The sequence below is a fragment of the Oncorhynchus mykiss genome, chromosome 8 (assembly GCF_057628025.1).
Source record: "Oncorhynchus mykiss isolate SJ-2025 chromosome 8, ASM5762802v1, whole genome shotgun sequence".
Classification (NCBI taxonomy): domain Eukaryota; kingdom Metazoa; phylum Chordata; class Actinopteri; order Salmoniformes; family Salmonidae; genus Oncorhynchus; species Oncorhynchus mykiss.
In genome coordinates, this window is record NC_143029.1 from 4,359,007 (window position 1) to 4,373,920 (window position 14,914).

The following is a 14,914-nucleotide window of genomic DNA, read 5'->3' on the forward strand; positions in this document are numbered from 1 at the left end:
TTCAGAGGTTTTCTAATTCCCACTAGTACGTGAACGTGGCATAATACTGTGCAAAATGATCGGTTCGGGAAGTGCCAGCCGAACCGACCGACCAATCAAACGACGTCTCCTTCGGCAAGAATCCATCTGGCGAGCTCCCATTAGCTAAGACTGAAAGAATGGTTGGTAAAGTTGACCAATGGCAACAGGCAAGATTAAGGCCTTATATTATAAATCTTACAAGAAATATGCTCAAGCATTGTAGTCTAACCTTCCCACGAACCTTCACTACAACAGGGGAGATCAATAACACAAATATACCTTTTCAAAATACGATCCTGAAAAACACTTTTTTTTTTGGCAAATTTGAACAGTTATATTGTGTGTTTAAGTAATGTCACTAAGCAGTACCTCCAAAATGGATAACACAACTTATTTTACACACTTCTAAACAGAGACGGCTCATTTGGTTAGCCAGCTTTCATAAGCACTGTGCCAATGCCTTTCTGTCGGACTTCTGTCTCGTCTTGGTTGTCAAAAGGCAGAAGAACCAGCTGAAGAAGACACAGCTCTGAGTGAGAGAGAGAGAGAGAGATCTGACACCCGTTTAACAAAATCAGTTCTGGTTTCTACCTTGGATTTCTGATGTGACAGAATAAACACACTAGAAAGAAAACGCAGAATGACACTTTGTGATTGAAAAGGAGCCTCCTTTTTAGAATTACGGCAATGTTCTATTTTTTTTTTACAGAAGAATGTAAATCTATGAATACTGTTATATAAGTCTGGAACGTGGTGAAGAAGTGGAAAACATCCATCATTATGCTAATAACAACACGTTGCAAATGTCCTCGTTTAAACCCCTTTCAGCTTAAGACTGCAAGTTTGAGATATTTTTTCTTCTAAATATTATTGACAACGTGGGAAAAAACAATGAGCTGATTGATGAACAAGAGGATGGGCAGTGAAAACCATGAGTACAGGCACTGTACTGATTAGGCTTAGCCAAAGTCAGTCATTTCTTACGGCGCATGGCTTGTGTCTGTGTTTGCACTTCTACAACGCAGAAAACCACTCGTCTGTAGCTCAAACCTTTAACAATTAAAGACCTATTTTAGCAGAAAGAAAGAATACAAATTATAGTGCAGAGTTGTGGGTTCTACGTGTGCTGAATAAATTTGTATCACCCATTAAAGTGTGCCACGGTTCAAAAAAGGTTGGGAAACCACTGAGACAGATGGAAGTTTTGTCTGTGTCCCAAATGGCCAACGGGACTCAAAAGGGACTCAAAAGTGCCACACTGTGTAAGTAAACAGGGTGTCGTTTGGGATGCAGCCTTTTATGAAGAGGATCAAACAAGAAGATATGGTTGGTAGCAGACCCTCGGGAAGGGCTACAATCACAAACCAGACAAACTCATTTCTGCCTGGCTCAGCTCGGCTTGGAAACTTTGCGGGTCGCGTTAGTCAGGAGGAGGAGGTTGAATATTACAGGTCATCGTCCCCGATCCCCTCAAAGGCGTAGTTGCCATGGAAATCGTTGCCGCTGACGTCGTTGGCCGAGTTGGAGGCGCTGATCCCTCTGAGTGACACAGAGCTCAGCTTGGTCTGAGAGGAGATATGGTGAGAGAGAGAAGAGCAACAGACACCTAAAGCAGACTATATAGATATCCTCTGATTCACTGTTTATGGTGATTCTGATTCACTGATAATGACGATTCTGATTCACTGATGTTAATGACGATTCTGATTCACTGATGTTAATGACGATTCTGATTCAATGAAGTTAATGACGATTCTGATTCACTGTTAATGACGATTCTGATTCAATGAAGTTAATGACGATTCTGATTCACTGTTAATGACGATTCTGATTCACTGTTAATGACGATTCATTGTTAATGACGATTCTGATTCACTGATGTTAATGACGATTCTGATTCACTGATGTTAATGACGATTCTGATTCACTGATAATGATGATTCTGATTCATTGTTAATGACGATTCTGATTCACTGTTAATGACGATTTTGATTCACTGATAATGATGATTCTGATTCACTGATGTTAATGACGATTCTGATTCACTGATAATGATGATTCTATATGTAATTTTTGGGCTCAACATTCAACCCAGGGCTTTTGGAGATGAAAGCAGAACTGTTACTCACTGAGAGTTTGACTATCTGTTCTCGGTCTGGGTCAGGGGAGTCCTGCAGAGGACAAGAGGGAAAAACAATGTCAAACATCTCAAAAGCTGTTTTATTTTAACAGGGAAGACATATATACACACACAACATACATACACACATAATACCCAAACCTTTCCTATCTACATCTATAGATCTATATCTAGCTATAGATATGGGTCATTTGTGATGTTTTATTTGTGCTTCCCATGACTGTGTTTTTGTATTTTTACACACACACTAAAATATAAAAGTCATCATTGGAAGCACAAATCACCCAGAAAAACAGTCACATTCCTCCACAAATAAGTCCCCCAAATCAACACTCTAAACTGCCTGAATATCAATATGAAATGTGTTGTGAACGTTCACATTAAAACTAAACACCCTATCCTTCCAATTCAAAACAGCCAACTGTTAGCCTGGGTTCCAGTCTGTTTAGCTATAATTCAGGTGCATTAAAACTAAACACCCGATCCTTCCAATTCAAACAGCCAACTGTTAGCCTGGGTTCCAGTCTGTTTAGCTATAATTCAGGTGCATTAAAACTAAACACCCGATCCTTCCAATTCAAACAGCCAACTGATAGCCTGGGTTCCAGTCTGTTTAGCTAGAATTCCACTTCTTGTCGAGCCAAATGTTTGGTATGACACAGAGTACAAGGAGTGGAATGTTAGCACAAAACAGGTTCTGGATTTCAAGCTAACAAAATGCCTATTTTCTAATCAAAGCCCCGTGCAGTTCTGTGTCTCACCAGTAGAGGGGGTGATTTCACAGCTTGCTGACTTTCAGAACGGTGGAGGGAGCCGTTGGGACGTTTCCTCAGCATCTGTCAGAGATAACACACACACAGGAAAATGACACACAGACACACACACACACAGACACACAGACACACACAGAGACAGATACACAGACACACACACCTTCTTGATGCTGCCTCCTGATTTCTTGACCATCAGCTCATCAACCATCGACTGCAGACAGATGCTCATCATGATTGCCTGAAGACACAAACCAGGGCTTTAGATACAAGAGACACAAACAGTGACTCTAGAGACACTAGATTTAATTTATTATCAGTAGAGGTCACAAACTCTGTGACCCCAGACAGACCCCTGACCTGTGGGCTGGTGATGGTGACCCACTGGAGACGGTCTTTGCTCATCAGGTACTCGAAGGCTAGCTCCAACTTCACCTCACACTTGGCTGAGGAGCAGGGGGAGGTGGAGGCTGTTCCGTTGGCTACCGGGACCTGCTGTAAAGGGGAGGGGGTTACTATGGCTGGCTTTCTAGCATCATCATTGTCTCCTGCATCTTCCACTCCCTGCTCCCCCACGGTCATCATCATCATCATCTTTCCAACTCCTCATAGAAATGAATGATCCAGTCATCCCTATTGCTTATCGTCAACACAATATCAGGCAGTCTGTAGACAGTCTGTAGACATGTTCTGCCCAGCCCCCCGTTGGCAGGGTGTTCTGCCCAGCCCCCCGTTGGCAGGGCGTTCCGCCCAGCCCCTCGTTGGCAGGGCGTTTTGCCCAGCCCCTCGTTGGCAGGGTGTTCCGCCCCCCTTGAGGCAGACACAGGGTCTCTCAATAGCAGTCTGTCTGTACAGTGCCTCTCCAAGGGTCATCTAGTCTGCTGTTGGTCAGTTGGGAAAGCAATTGTGTCTTCTTATTATTATTTATTTGATGAGACATTGAATTTGCCCTTACTGCTATTAGCCTATGGAAACACATTCATATATCCCTTACTGCTATTAGCCTATGGAAACACATTCATATATCCCTTACTGCTATTAGCCTATGGAAACACATTCATATATCCCTTACTGCTATTAGCCTATGGAAACACATTCATATATCCCTTACTGCTATTAGCCTATGGAAACACATTCATATATCCCTTACTGCTATTAGCCTATGGAAACACATTCATATATCCCTTACTGCTATTAGCCTATGGAAACACATTCATATATCCCTTACTGCTATTAGCCTATGGAAACACATTCATATATCCCTTACTGCTATTAGCCTATGGAAACACATTCATATATCCCTTACTGCTATTAGCCTATGGAAACACATTCATATATCCCTTACTGCTATTAGCCTATGGAAACACATTCATATATCCCTTACTGCTATTAGCCTATGGAAACACATTCATATATCCCTTACTGCTATTAGCCTATGGAAACACATTCATATATCCCTTACTGCTATTAGCCTATGGAAACACATTCATATATCCCTTACTGCTATTAGCCTATGGAAACACATTCATATATCCCTTACTGCTATTAGCCTATGGAAACACATTCATATATCCCTTACTGCTATTAGCCTATGGAAACACATTCATATATCCCTTACTGCTATTAGCCTATGGAAACACATTCATATATGGCAAAACAGATATGTCCAAGGATGTTTTGAAGTGTCTGTCCTACACAGATCTCTGGAGTTTTATTAATACTTTCTCTTTACCTCTGTATCTAAGTCCTTTTTTATTTGTTGTCACTAAAGTACTTCCATATGTACGTAAGGCTTGTGGGTGTTCTAGAGGAAAACGACTGTTCTGTGTGCAGCCCAAACCGGTTGGACGCTACACACAGAAGCTGACAGATCGGCGGTTCCAACTTCAGACAATGTCCCGTGACATTTGTGGGTGTCTTACGCAAAAAACAAAGAACACCGTCATGTTTGTGAGAGTCTCATCTTTCCATAGGAGGGGTGGTCATTGGGATGTGCATCTTTCCATAGGAGGGGTGGTCATTGGGATGTGCATCTTTCCATAGGAGGGGTGGTCATTGGGATGTGCATCTTTCCATGGGAGGGGTGGTCATTGGGGTGTGCATCTTTCCATAGGAGGGGTGGTCATTGGGATGGGCTTCTTTCCATAGGAGGGGTGGTCATTGGGATGTACATCTTTCCATAGGAGGGGTGGTCATTGGGATGTGCATCTTTCCATAGGAGGGGTGGTCATTGGGATGTACATCTTTCCATGGGAGGGGTGGTCATTGGGATGTACATCTTTCCATAGGAGGGGTGGTCATTGGGATGTACATCTTTCCATAGGAGGGGTGGTCATTGGGATGTGCATCTTTCCATAGGAGGGGTGGTCATTGGGATGTACATCTTTCCATGGGAGGGGTGGTCATTGGGATGTGCATCTTTCCATAGGAGGGGTGGTCATTGGGATGTGCATCTTTCCATAGGAGGGGTGGTCATTGGGATGTACATCTTTCCATAGGAGGGGTGGTCATTGGGATGTGCATCTTTCCATAGGAGGGGTGGTCATTGGGATGTACATCTTTCCATGGGAGGGGTGGTCATTGGGATGTGCATCTTTCCATAGGAGGGGTGGTCATTGGGATGTACATATTTCCATAGGAGGGGTGGTCATTGGGATGTGCATCTTTCCATAGGAGGGGTGGTCATTGGGATGTACATCTTTCCATAGGAGGGGTGGTCATTGGGATGTGCATCTCTCCATAGGAGGGGTGGTCATTGGGATGTGCATCTCTCCATAGGAGGGGTGGTCATTGGGATGTACATCTTTCCATAGGAGGGGTGGTCATTGGGATGTACATCTTTCCATAGGAGGGGTGGTCATTGGGATGTGCATCTTTCCAAAGGAGGGGTGGTCATTGGGATGTACATCTTTCCATGGGAGGGGTGGTCATTGGGATGTACATCTTTCCATAGGAGGGGCGGTCATTGGGATGTGCATCTTTCCATAGGAGGGGTGGTCATTGGGATGTACATCTTTCCATAGGAGGGGTGGTCATTGGGATGTACATCTTTCCATGGGAGGGGTGGTCATTGGGATGTACATCTTTCCATGGGAGGGGTGGTCATTGGGATGTACATCTTTCCATGGGAGGGGTGGTCATTGGGATGTACATCTTTCCATAGGAGGGGTGGTCATTGGGATGTGCATCTTTCCATTGGAGGGGTGGTCATTGGGATGTGCATCTTTCCATAGGAGGGGTGGTCATTGGGATGTACATCTTTCCATAGGAGGGGTGGTCATTGGGATGTGCATCTTTCCATAGGAGGGGTGGTCATTGGGATGTACATCTTTCCATGGGAGGGGTGGTCATTGGGATGTACATCTTTCCATAGGAGGGGTGGTCATTGGGATGTGCATCTTTCCATTTCAAGACGATATCGATCTAGATACATAGGCTCCGATATGATACAGGAATTATCAAGTTTTAGTTTTGAAACGATTCACTGCAATTTGGTTTGATCAGAGGAACCAATCGATTCGGGTGCGATATGATTTTTGCATTAACACTTAACATTCTAAAATTAAAATGTACTGCTGACTGAGCTGACTTCCGTGGTGTGTAGATTATATGTCTATGGTGTATGTAGCCTGACAACTCTACTGCTCTACTGTCCACTACTTACTTCAGTCAGACGGCCATCGTTGAAAACAAAGTCATAGTCGTAGGTGCCAGGCGCACCGGTTGTGTCAAGAACTGCAGCGCTGTTGGATTTTTCACACGCAACAGTTTTCCGTGTGTATCAAGAACAGAACACCACCCAAAGGACTGCGTTTTTACTGGTTGGGTTAGTAGTGGTCGAGTTAGCCGCTGGGTTTAGTAGTGGTTGGGTTAGCCGCTGGGTTTAGTAGTGGTCGGGTTAGCCGCTGGGTTTAGTAGTAGTCGAGTTAGCCGCTGGGTTTAGTAGTGGTCGGGTTAGCCGCTGGGTTTAGTAGTAGTCGAGTTAGCCGCTGGGTTTAGTAGTGGTCGAGTTAGCCGCTGGGTTTAGTAGTGGTCGGGTTAGCCGCTGGGTTTAGTAGTCGAGTTAGCCGCTGGGTTTAGTAGTCGAGTTAGCCGCTGGGTTTAGTAGTGGTCGGGTTAGCCGCTGGGTTTAGTAGCGGTCGGGTTAGCCGCTGGGTTTAGTAGCGGTCGGGTTAGCCGCTGGGTTTAGTAGTGGTCGAGTTAGCCGCTGGGTTTAGTAGTAGTCGAGTTAGCCGCTGGGTTTAGTAGTAGTCGAGTTAGCCGCTGGGTTTAGTAGCGGTCGGGTTAGCCGCTGGGTTTAGTAGCGGTCGGGTTAGCCGCTGGGTTTAGTAGCGGTCGGGTTAGCCGCTGGGTTTAGTAGCGGTCGAGTTAGCCGCTGGGTTTAGTAGTGGTCGGGTTAGCCGCTGGGTTTAGTAGTGGTCGGGTTAGCCGCTGGGTTTAGTAGTGGTCGGGTTAGCCGCTGGGTTTAGTAGTGGTCGGGTTAGCCGCTGGGTTTAGTAGTGGTCGGGTTAGCCGCTGGGTTTAGTAGTGGTCGGGTTAGCCGCTGGGTTTAGTAGTGGTCGGGTTAGCCGCTGGGTTTAGTAGTGGTCGGGTTAGCCGCTGGGTTTAGTAGTCGAGTTAGCCGCTGGGTTTAGAAGTCGAGTTAGCCGCTGGGTTTAGTAGTCGAGTTAGCCGCTGGGTTTAGTAGTCGAGTTAGCCGCTGGGTTTAGTAGTCGAGTTAGCCGCTGGGTTTAGTAGTCGAGTTAGCCGCTGGGTTTAGTAGTCGAGTTAGCCGCTGGGTTTAGTAGTCGAGTTAGCCGCTGGGTTTAGTAGTGGTCGGGTTAGCCGCTGGGTTTAGTAGTGGTCGGGTTAGCCGCTGGGTTTAGTAGTGGTCGGGTTAGCCGCTGGGTTTAGTAGTGGTCGGGTTAGCCGCTGGGTTTAGTAGTGGTCGGGTTAGCCGCTGGGTTTAGTAGTGGTCGGGTTAGCCGCTGGGTTTAGTAGTGGTCGGGTTAGCCGCTGGGTTTAATAGTGGTCGGGTTAGCCGCTGGGTTTAGTAGTGGTCGAGTTAGCCGCTGGGTTTAGTAGTGGTCGGGTTAGCCGCTGGGTTTAGTAGTGGTCGAGTTAGCCGCTGGGTTTAGTAGTCGAGTTAGCCGCTGGGTTTAGTAGTCGAGTTAGCCGCTGGGTTTAGTAGTCGAGTTAGCCGCTGGGTTTAGTAGTCGAGTTAGCCGCTGGGTTTAGTAGTCGAGTTAGCCGATGGGTTTAGTAGTCGAGTTAGCCGATGGGTTTAGTAGTCGAGTTAGCCGATGGGTTTAGTAGTCGAGTTAGCAGATGGGTTTAGTAGTCGAGTTAGCAGATGGGTTTAGTAGTCGAGTTAGCAGATGGGTTTAGTAGTCGAGTTAGCAGATGGGTTTAGTAGTCGAGTTAGCAGATGGGTTTAGTAGTCGAGTTAGCAGATGGGTTTAGTAGTCGAGTTGGCAGATGGGTTTAGTAGTCGAGTTAGCCGCTGGTCCATGTACAGGCTTTTGATGGTTGGTTTCAGTTCCAACTGTCTCTTAAAAGTGCTGTGTGGTACCAAAGACAGAACTGAACAATGTTCCCTGTTAGCATCTGAATGCTACTGCTGCTACAGTTTCCCTCTTTAATAGTCTGTTGTAATACATTGATATGGATTCAAAAAAGAAACCACTGCTGGGTTTAGTAGTAGTCGAGTTAGCCGCTGGGTTTAGTAGTGGTCGAGTTAGCCGCTGGGTTTAGTAGTGGTCGGGTTAGCCGCTGGGTTTAGTAGTCGAGTTAGCCGCTGGGTTTAGTAGTCGAGTTAGCCGCTGGGTTTAGTAGTGGTCGGGTTAGCCGCTGGGTTTAGTAGCGGTCGGGTTAGCCGCTGGGTTTAGTAGTGGTCGGGTTAGCCGCTGGGTTTAGTAGTGGTCGGGTTAGCCGCTGGGTTTAGTAGTCGAGTTAGCCGCTGGGTTTAGTAGTGGTCGAGTTAGCCGCTGGGTTTAGTAGTCGAGTTAGCCGCTGGGTTTAGTAGTCGAGTTCGCCGCTGGGTTTAGTAGTGGTCGGGTTAGCCGCTGGGTTTAGTGGTCGGGTTAGCCGCTGGGTTTAGTGGTCGGGTTAGCCGCTGGGTTTAGTAGTGGTCGAGTTAGCCGCTGGGTTTAGTAGTGGTCGGGTTAGCCGCTGGGTTTAGTAGTGGTCGGGTTAGCCGCTGGGTTTAGTAGTGGTCGGGTTAGCCGCTGGGTTTAGTAGTGGTCGGGTTAGCCGCTGGGTTTAGTAGTGGTCGGGTTAGCCGCTGGGTTTAGTAGTGGTCGGGTTAGCCGCTGGGTTTAGTAGTGGTCGGGTTAGCCGCTGGGTTTAGTAGTGGTCGGGTTAGCCGCTGGGTTTAGTAGCCGGGTTAGCCGCTGGGTTTAGTAGTGGTCGGGTTAGCCGCTGGGTTTAGTAGTGGTCGGGTTAGCCGCTGGGTTTAGTAGTGGTCGGGTTAGCCGCTGGGTTTAGTAGTGGTCGGGTTAGCCGCTGGGTTTAGTAGTGGTGGGGTTAGCCGCTGGGTTTAGTAGTGGTCGGGTTAGCCGCTGGGTTTAGTAGTGGTCGGGTTAGCCGCTGGGTTTAGTAGTGGTCGAGTTAGCCGCTGGGTTTAGTAGTGGTCGGGTTAGCCGCTGGGTTTAGTAGTGGTCGGGTTAGCCGCTGGGTTTAGTAGTGGTCGGTTTAGCCGCTGGGTTTAGTAGTGGTCGGGTTAGCCGCTGGGTTTAGTAGTGGTCGGGTTAGCCGCTGGGTTTAGTAGTGGTCGGGTTAGCCGCTGGGTTTAGTAGTGGTCGAGTTAGCCGCTGGGTTTAGTAGTCGAGTTAGCCGCTGGGTTTAGTAGTCGAGTTAGCCGCTGGGTTTAGTAGTCGAGTTAGCCGCTGGGTTTAGTAGTCGAGTTAGCCGCTGGGTTTAGTAGTCGAGTTAGCCGCTGGGTTTAGTAGTCGAGTTAGCAGATGGGTTTAGTAGTCGAGTTAGCAGATGGGTTTAGTAGTCGAGTTAGCAGATGGGTTTAGTAGTCGAGTTAGCAGATGGGTTTAGTAGTCGAGTTAGCAGATGGGTTTAGTAGTCGAGTTAGCAGATGGGTTTAGTAGTCGAGTTAGCAGATGGGTTTAGTAGTCGAGTTAGCAGATGGGTTTAGTAGTCGAGTTAGCAGATGGGTTTAGTAGTCGAGTTAGCCGATGGGTTTAGTAGTCGAGTTAGCAGATGGGTTTAGTAGTCGAGTTAGCAGATGGGTTTAGTAGTCGAGTTAGCAGATGGGTTTAGTAGTCGAGTTAGCAGATGGGTTTAGTAGTCGAGTTAGCAGATGGGTTTAGTAGTCGAGTTAGCAGATGGGTTTAGTAGTCGAGTTAGCAGATGGGTTTAGTAGTCGAGTTAGCCGCTGGGTTTAGTAGTCGAGTTAGCAGATGGGTTTAGTAGTCGAGTTAGCAGATGGGTTTAGTAGTCGAGTTAGCAGATGGGTTTAGTAGTCGAGTTAGCAGATGGGTTTAGTAGTCGAGTTAGCCGCTGGTCCATGTACAGGCTTTTGATGGTTGGTTTCAGTTCCAACTGTCTCTTAAAAGTGCTGTGTGGTACCAAAAGACAGAACTGAACAATGTTCCCTGTGAGCATCTGAATGCTACTGCTGCTACAGTTTCCCTCTTTAATAGTCTGTTGTAATACATTGATATGGATTCAAAAAAGAAACCACTGCCATGGTCAGATGAACTCATTATGTGATCAATCTCTATCGCTTCAAGAGAAGTCTACATTTATAGAGGTGGGTGGAGAAGATTGACAGTTAAAACTGCAGTGATACTGTATGTCCTTCCCTGAACTGTACCCTAATATGCCTTAGAAATAGCTACAGCCGTCTGGATGGGAAACTATATATATATATATATATATATATATACATATACAGTAAAGGATTGGGCTCTGAGAGCAGGCAGTGGGTCGATACAGAGATAACACAGAGGTGGGAATCTGTGTGTGTGTGTCAGGGCTACGTATTAGGGTAAGTGGTCTGATGAAAACGATGACGGTGTAGAGCTCAGCAGTTTACCCAGAGGAGAGGAGAAAAGAGGAGAGGAGAATAGAGGAGAGGAGAATAGAGGAGAATAGAGGAGAATAGAGAAGAGGAGAGGAGAATAGAGGAGAATAGAGAAGAGGTGAATAGAGAAGAGGACAGGAGAATAGAGAAGAGGACAGGAGAGGAGAATAGAGAAGAGGACAGGAGAGGAGAATAGAGAAGAGGACAGGAGAATAGAGAAGAGGAGAGGAGAATAGAGAAGAGGACAGGAGAGGAGAATAGAGAAGAGGACAGGAGAGGAGAATAGAGAAGAGGAGAGGAGAATAGAGAAGAGGAGAGGAGAATAGAGAAGAGGAGAGGAGAGAAGAGGAGAATAGAGGAGAGGAGAATAGAGAAGAGGAGAATAGAGAAGAGGACAGGAGAGGAGAATAGAGAAGAGGACAGGAGAGGAGAATAGAGAAGAGGAGAGGAGAGGAGAATAGAGAAGAGGACAGGAGAGGAGAATAGAGAAGAGGAGAGGAGAATAGAGAAGAGGACAGGAGAGGAGAATAGAGAAGAGGAGAGGAGAATAGAATAGAGAAGAGGAGAATAGAGAAGAGGACAGGAGAGGAGAATAGAGAAGAGGAGAGGAGAATAGAGAAGAGGAGAGGAGAGAAGAGGAGAATAGAGGAGAGGAGAATAGAGGAGAGGAGAATAGAGAAGAGGAGAATAGAGAAGAGGAGAATAGAGAAGAGGAGAAGAGAAGAGAAGAGGAGAAGAGAAGAGAAGAGGAGAGGAGAATAGAGAAGAGTGGAGAATAGAGGAGAGGAGAATAGAGGAGAGGAGAATAGAGGAGAGGAGAATAGAGGAGAGGAGAATGGAGAAGAGGAGAGGAGAGGAGAATAGAGAAGAGGAGAGAAGAGGAGAATAGAGAAGAGGACAGGAGAGGAGAATAGAGGAGAGGACAGGGGAATAGAGAAGAGGACAGGAGAGGAGAATAGAGAAGAGGACAGGAGAGGAGAATAGAGAAGAGGAGAATAGAGGAGAGGAGAATAGAGGAGAGGAGAATATAGAAGAGGAGAGGAGAATAGAGGAGAGGAGAATAGAGGAGAGGAGAATAGAGAAGAGGAGAATAGAGAAGAGGAGAATAGAGAAGAGGAGAAGAGAAGAGAAGAGGAGAAGACAAGAGAAGAGGAGAGGAGAATAGAGAAGAGTGGAGAATAGAGGAGAGGAGAATAGAGGAGAGGAGAATAGAGGAGAGGAGAATAGAGGAGAGGAGAATGGAGAAGAGGAGAGGAGAGGAGAATAGAGAAGAGGAGAGAAGAGGAGAATAGAGAAGAGGACAGGAGAGGAGAATAGAGGAGAGGACAGGGGAATAGAGAAGAGGACAGGAGAGGAGAATAGAGAAGAGGACAGGAGAGGAGAATAGAGAAGAGGAGAATAGAGGAGAGGAGAATAGAGGAGAGGAGAATATAGAAGAGGAGAGGAGAATAGAGGAGAGGAGAATAGAGGAGAGGAGAATAGAGAAGAGGAGAATAGAGAAGAGGAGAATAGAGAAGAGGAGAGGAGAATAGAGAAGAGGAGTGGAGAATAGAGGAGAGGAGAATAGAGGAGAGGAGAATAGAGAAGAGGAGAATAGAGAATAGAGAAGAGGAGAAATAGAGGAGAAGAGAATAGAGTGTCTGGCAGAGAATAAAGACATGTACCTGGAACACAGAGTAAGTAGGGAGATGGTGGGAGAACAACACTTGTGTTAATGAGAGAGGGAGGAGGAGAGGGAGGAAAGAGGCAGAGGTCAAGCATAGAATAGAATAACTTCATATTCCCAAGAGAACTTGGGTGGGACACTTGCAGAACAAGTGACCCGCCAGGACCTCTCCAAGCACTGATGTAGGATCAGTTAACCTTCCTTATATCCTAATCTTAACCACTATGGTAAGGGGGATGCAAAACTAACCATAGATCAGTGTCTTCACTAGGAGCACCATCACTCTAGTAACCATAGATCAGTCTAGGAGCACCATCACTCTAGTAACTATAGATCAGTCTAGGAGCACCATCACTCTAGTAACCATAGATCAGTCTAGGAGCACCATCACTCTAGTAACCATAGATCAGTGTCTTATATAGGAGCACCATCACTCTAGTAACCATAGATCAGTCTAGGAGCACCATCACTCTAGTAGCCATAGATCAGTCTAGGAGCACCATCACTCTAGTAACTATAGATCAGTCTAGGAGCACCATCACTCTAGTAACCATAGATCAGTCTAGGAGCACCATAACTCTAGTAACCATAGATCAGTGTCTTATATAGGAGCACCATCACTCTAGTAACCATAGATCAGTCTAGGAGCACCATCACTCTAGTAGCCATAGATCAGTCTAGGAGCACCATCACTCTAGTAACCATAGATCAGTCTAGGAGCACCATCACTCTAGTAGCCATAGATCAGTCTAGGAGCACCATCACTCTAGTAACCATAGATCAGTCTAGGAGCACCATCACCCTAGTAACCATAGATCAGTCTAGGAGCACCATCACCCTAGTAACCATAGATCAGTCTAGGAGCACCATCACCCTAGTAACCATAGATCAGTCTAGGAGCACCATCACCCTAGTAACCATAGATCAGTCTAGGAGCACCATCACTCTAGTAACCATAGATCAGTCTAGGAGCACCATCACTCTAGTAACCATAGATCAGTCTAGGAGCACCATCACTCTAGAGTGATGAGAATATAATAACTTTATGTTGGGGAGGAGTAACGTAGAGTAACGTCATTTGGGGGAGGGTTACTTACAGAGGAAGTGACCCTCCAGCACCTCATGCGCGTGACCTTGAAGCTCCCCTCTTTCATCTGCTCATTGGGTAGCTTGACCTGGAAGTTGAGTTCGTTGTTGCCAGCGGAGACGATCGCGTGACAGCCCTTCTCCGGGAAGTCTGTCACACACGGGTCAAACTGTATGTAGCCGAAGTACTTCAGCGTCTGGCACAGCCTAATGAACTGGAGAGAGACGTAGAGAAGCACTGGAAAATCATTTGATATTCACTGTATACACAGCAGTATGTGGAGAACCCTCCAAATCAGTGGATCTATTTCAGCCACACCTGCTGCTGACAAGTCAGTCTGTTCTCGGTTGTAACACTCACTACCGAGTTCCAAACTGCCTCTGGAAGCGACGTCGGCACAAGAACTGTTCGCCGGGAGCTTCATGAAATGGGTTTCCATGGCCGAGCAGCCGCACACAAGCCTAAGCCTATCACCATGCGCAATGCCAAGTGTCGACTGGAGTGGTGTAAAGCTAGCCGCCATTGGACTCTGGAGCAGTGGAAACGCCAGGAGAATGGTTAGTGCCAACTGTAGAGTTTGATGGAGAAGGAATAATGGTCTGGGGCTGTTTCTCATGGTTTGGGCCTCTTAGTTCCAGTGAAGGGAAATCTTAACGCTACAACATACAATGACATTCCAGAAGATTCTGTACTTCCAACTTTGTGGCAAAAGTTTGGGAAAGGTCGTTTCCTGTTTCAGCATGACAATATCCCTGTGACATGACAAAAAGTACAAGGTGTGGAATGTTAGCTTCTTCTCCACTATAGCCGGAGGACACGGTTACCGCCGGCCGACACGGTTACCGCCGGCCGACACGGTTACCGCCGGCCGACACGGTTACCGCCGGCCGACACGGTTACAGCCGGCCGACAGGGTTACAGCCGGCCGACAGGGTTACCGCCGGCCGACACGGTTACAGCCGGCCGACAGGGTTACCGCCGGCCGACAGGGTTACAGCCGGCCGACAGGGTTACAGCCGGCCGACAGGGTTACCGCCGGCCGACAGGGTTACAGCCGGCCGACACGGTTACCGCCGGCCGACACGGTTACCGCCGGCCGACACGGTTACAGCCGGCCGACACGGTTACAGCCGGCCGACACGGTTACAGCCGGCCGACACGGTTACAGCCGGCCGACACGGTTACAGCCGGCCGACACGGTTACAGCCGGCGG

The 14,914-nt window shown here is 47.0% G+C and overlaps 1 protein-coding gene across 5 annotated transcripts in view; it reads right to left on the reverse strand.

Moving 5' to 3' along the window:
- Positions 1-668: 668 nt before the first annotated feature.
- The window catches only part of LOC110529264 (sorting nexin-17), a 66,532-nt gene continuing 52,286 nt past the window's right edge, over positions 669-14,914 (reverse strand). For 2 of the 5 annotated variants that reach the window (XM_090242427.1, XM_090242431.1), the window contains exons 10-15: positions 13,712-13,915; positions 3,292-3,423; positions 3,095-3,172; positions 2,923-2,997; positions 2,151-2,192; positions 669-1,586 (exon numbers count right to left, since the gene is read on the reverse strand). In XM_090242427.1, the coding sequence (XP_090098553.1) occupies positions 1,467-1,586; positions 2,151-2,192; positions 2,923-2,997; positions 3,095-3,172; positions 3,292-3,423; positions 13,712-13,915 (651 nt within the window). In that variant the 3' untranslated portion in view covers positions 669-1,466. Of the gene's footprint in view, positions 1,587-2,150; positions 2,193-2,922; positions 2,998-3,094; positions 3,173-3,291; positions 3,427-13,711; positions 13,916-14,914 lie in introns of all 5 variants that reach the window. The other 3 variants (XM_090242426.1, XM_090242430.1, XM_090242428.1) reach the window with 2 other exon arrangements.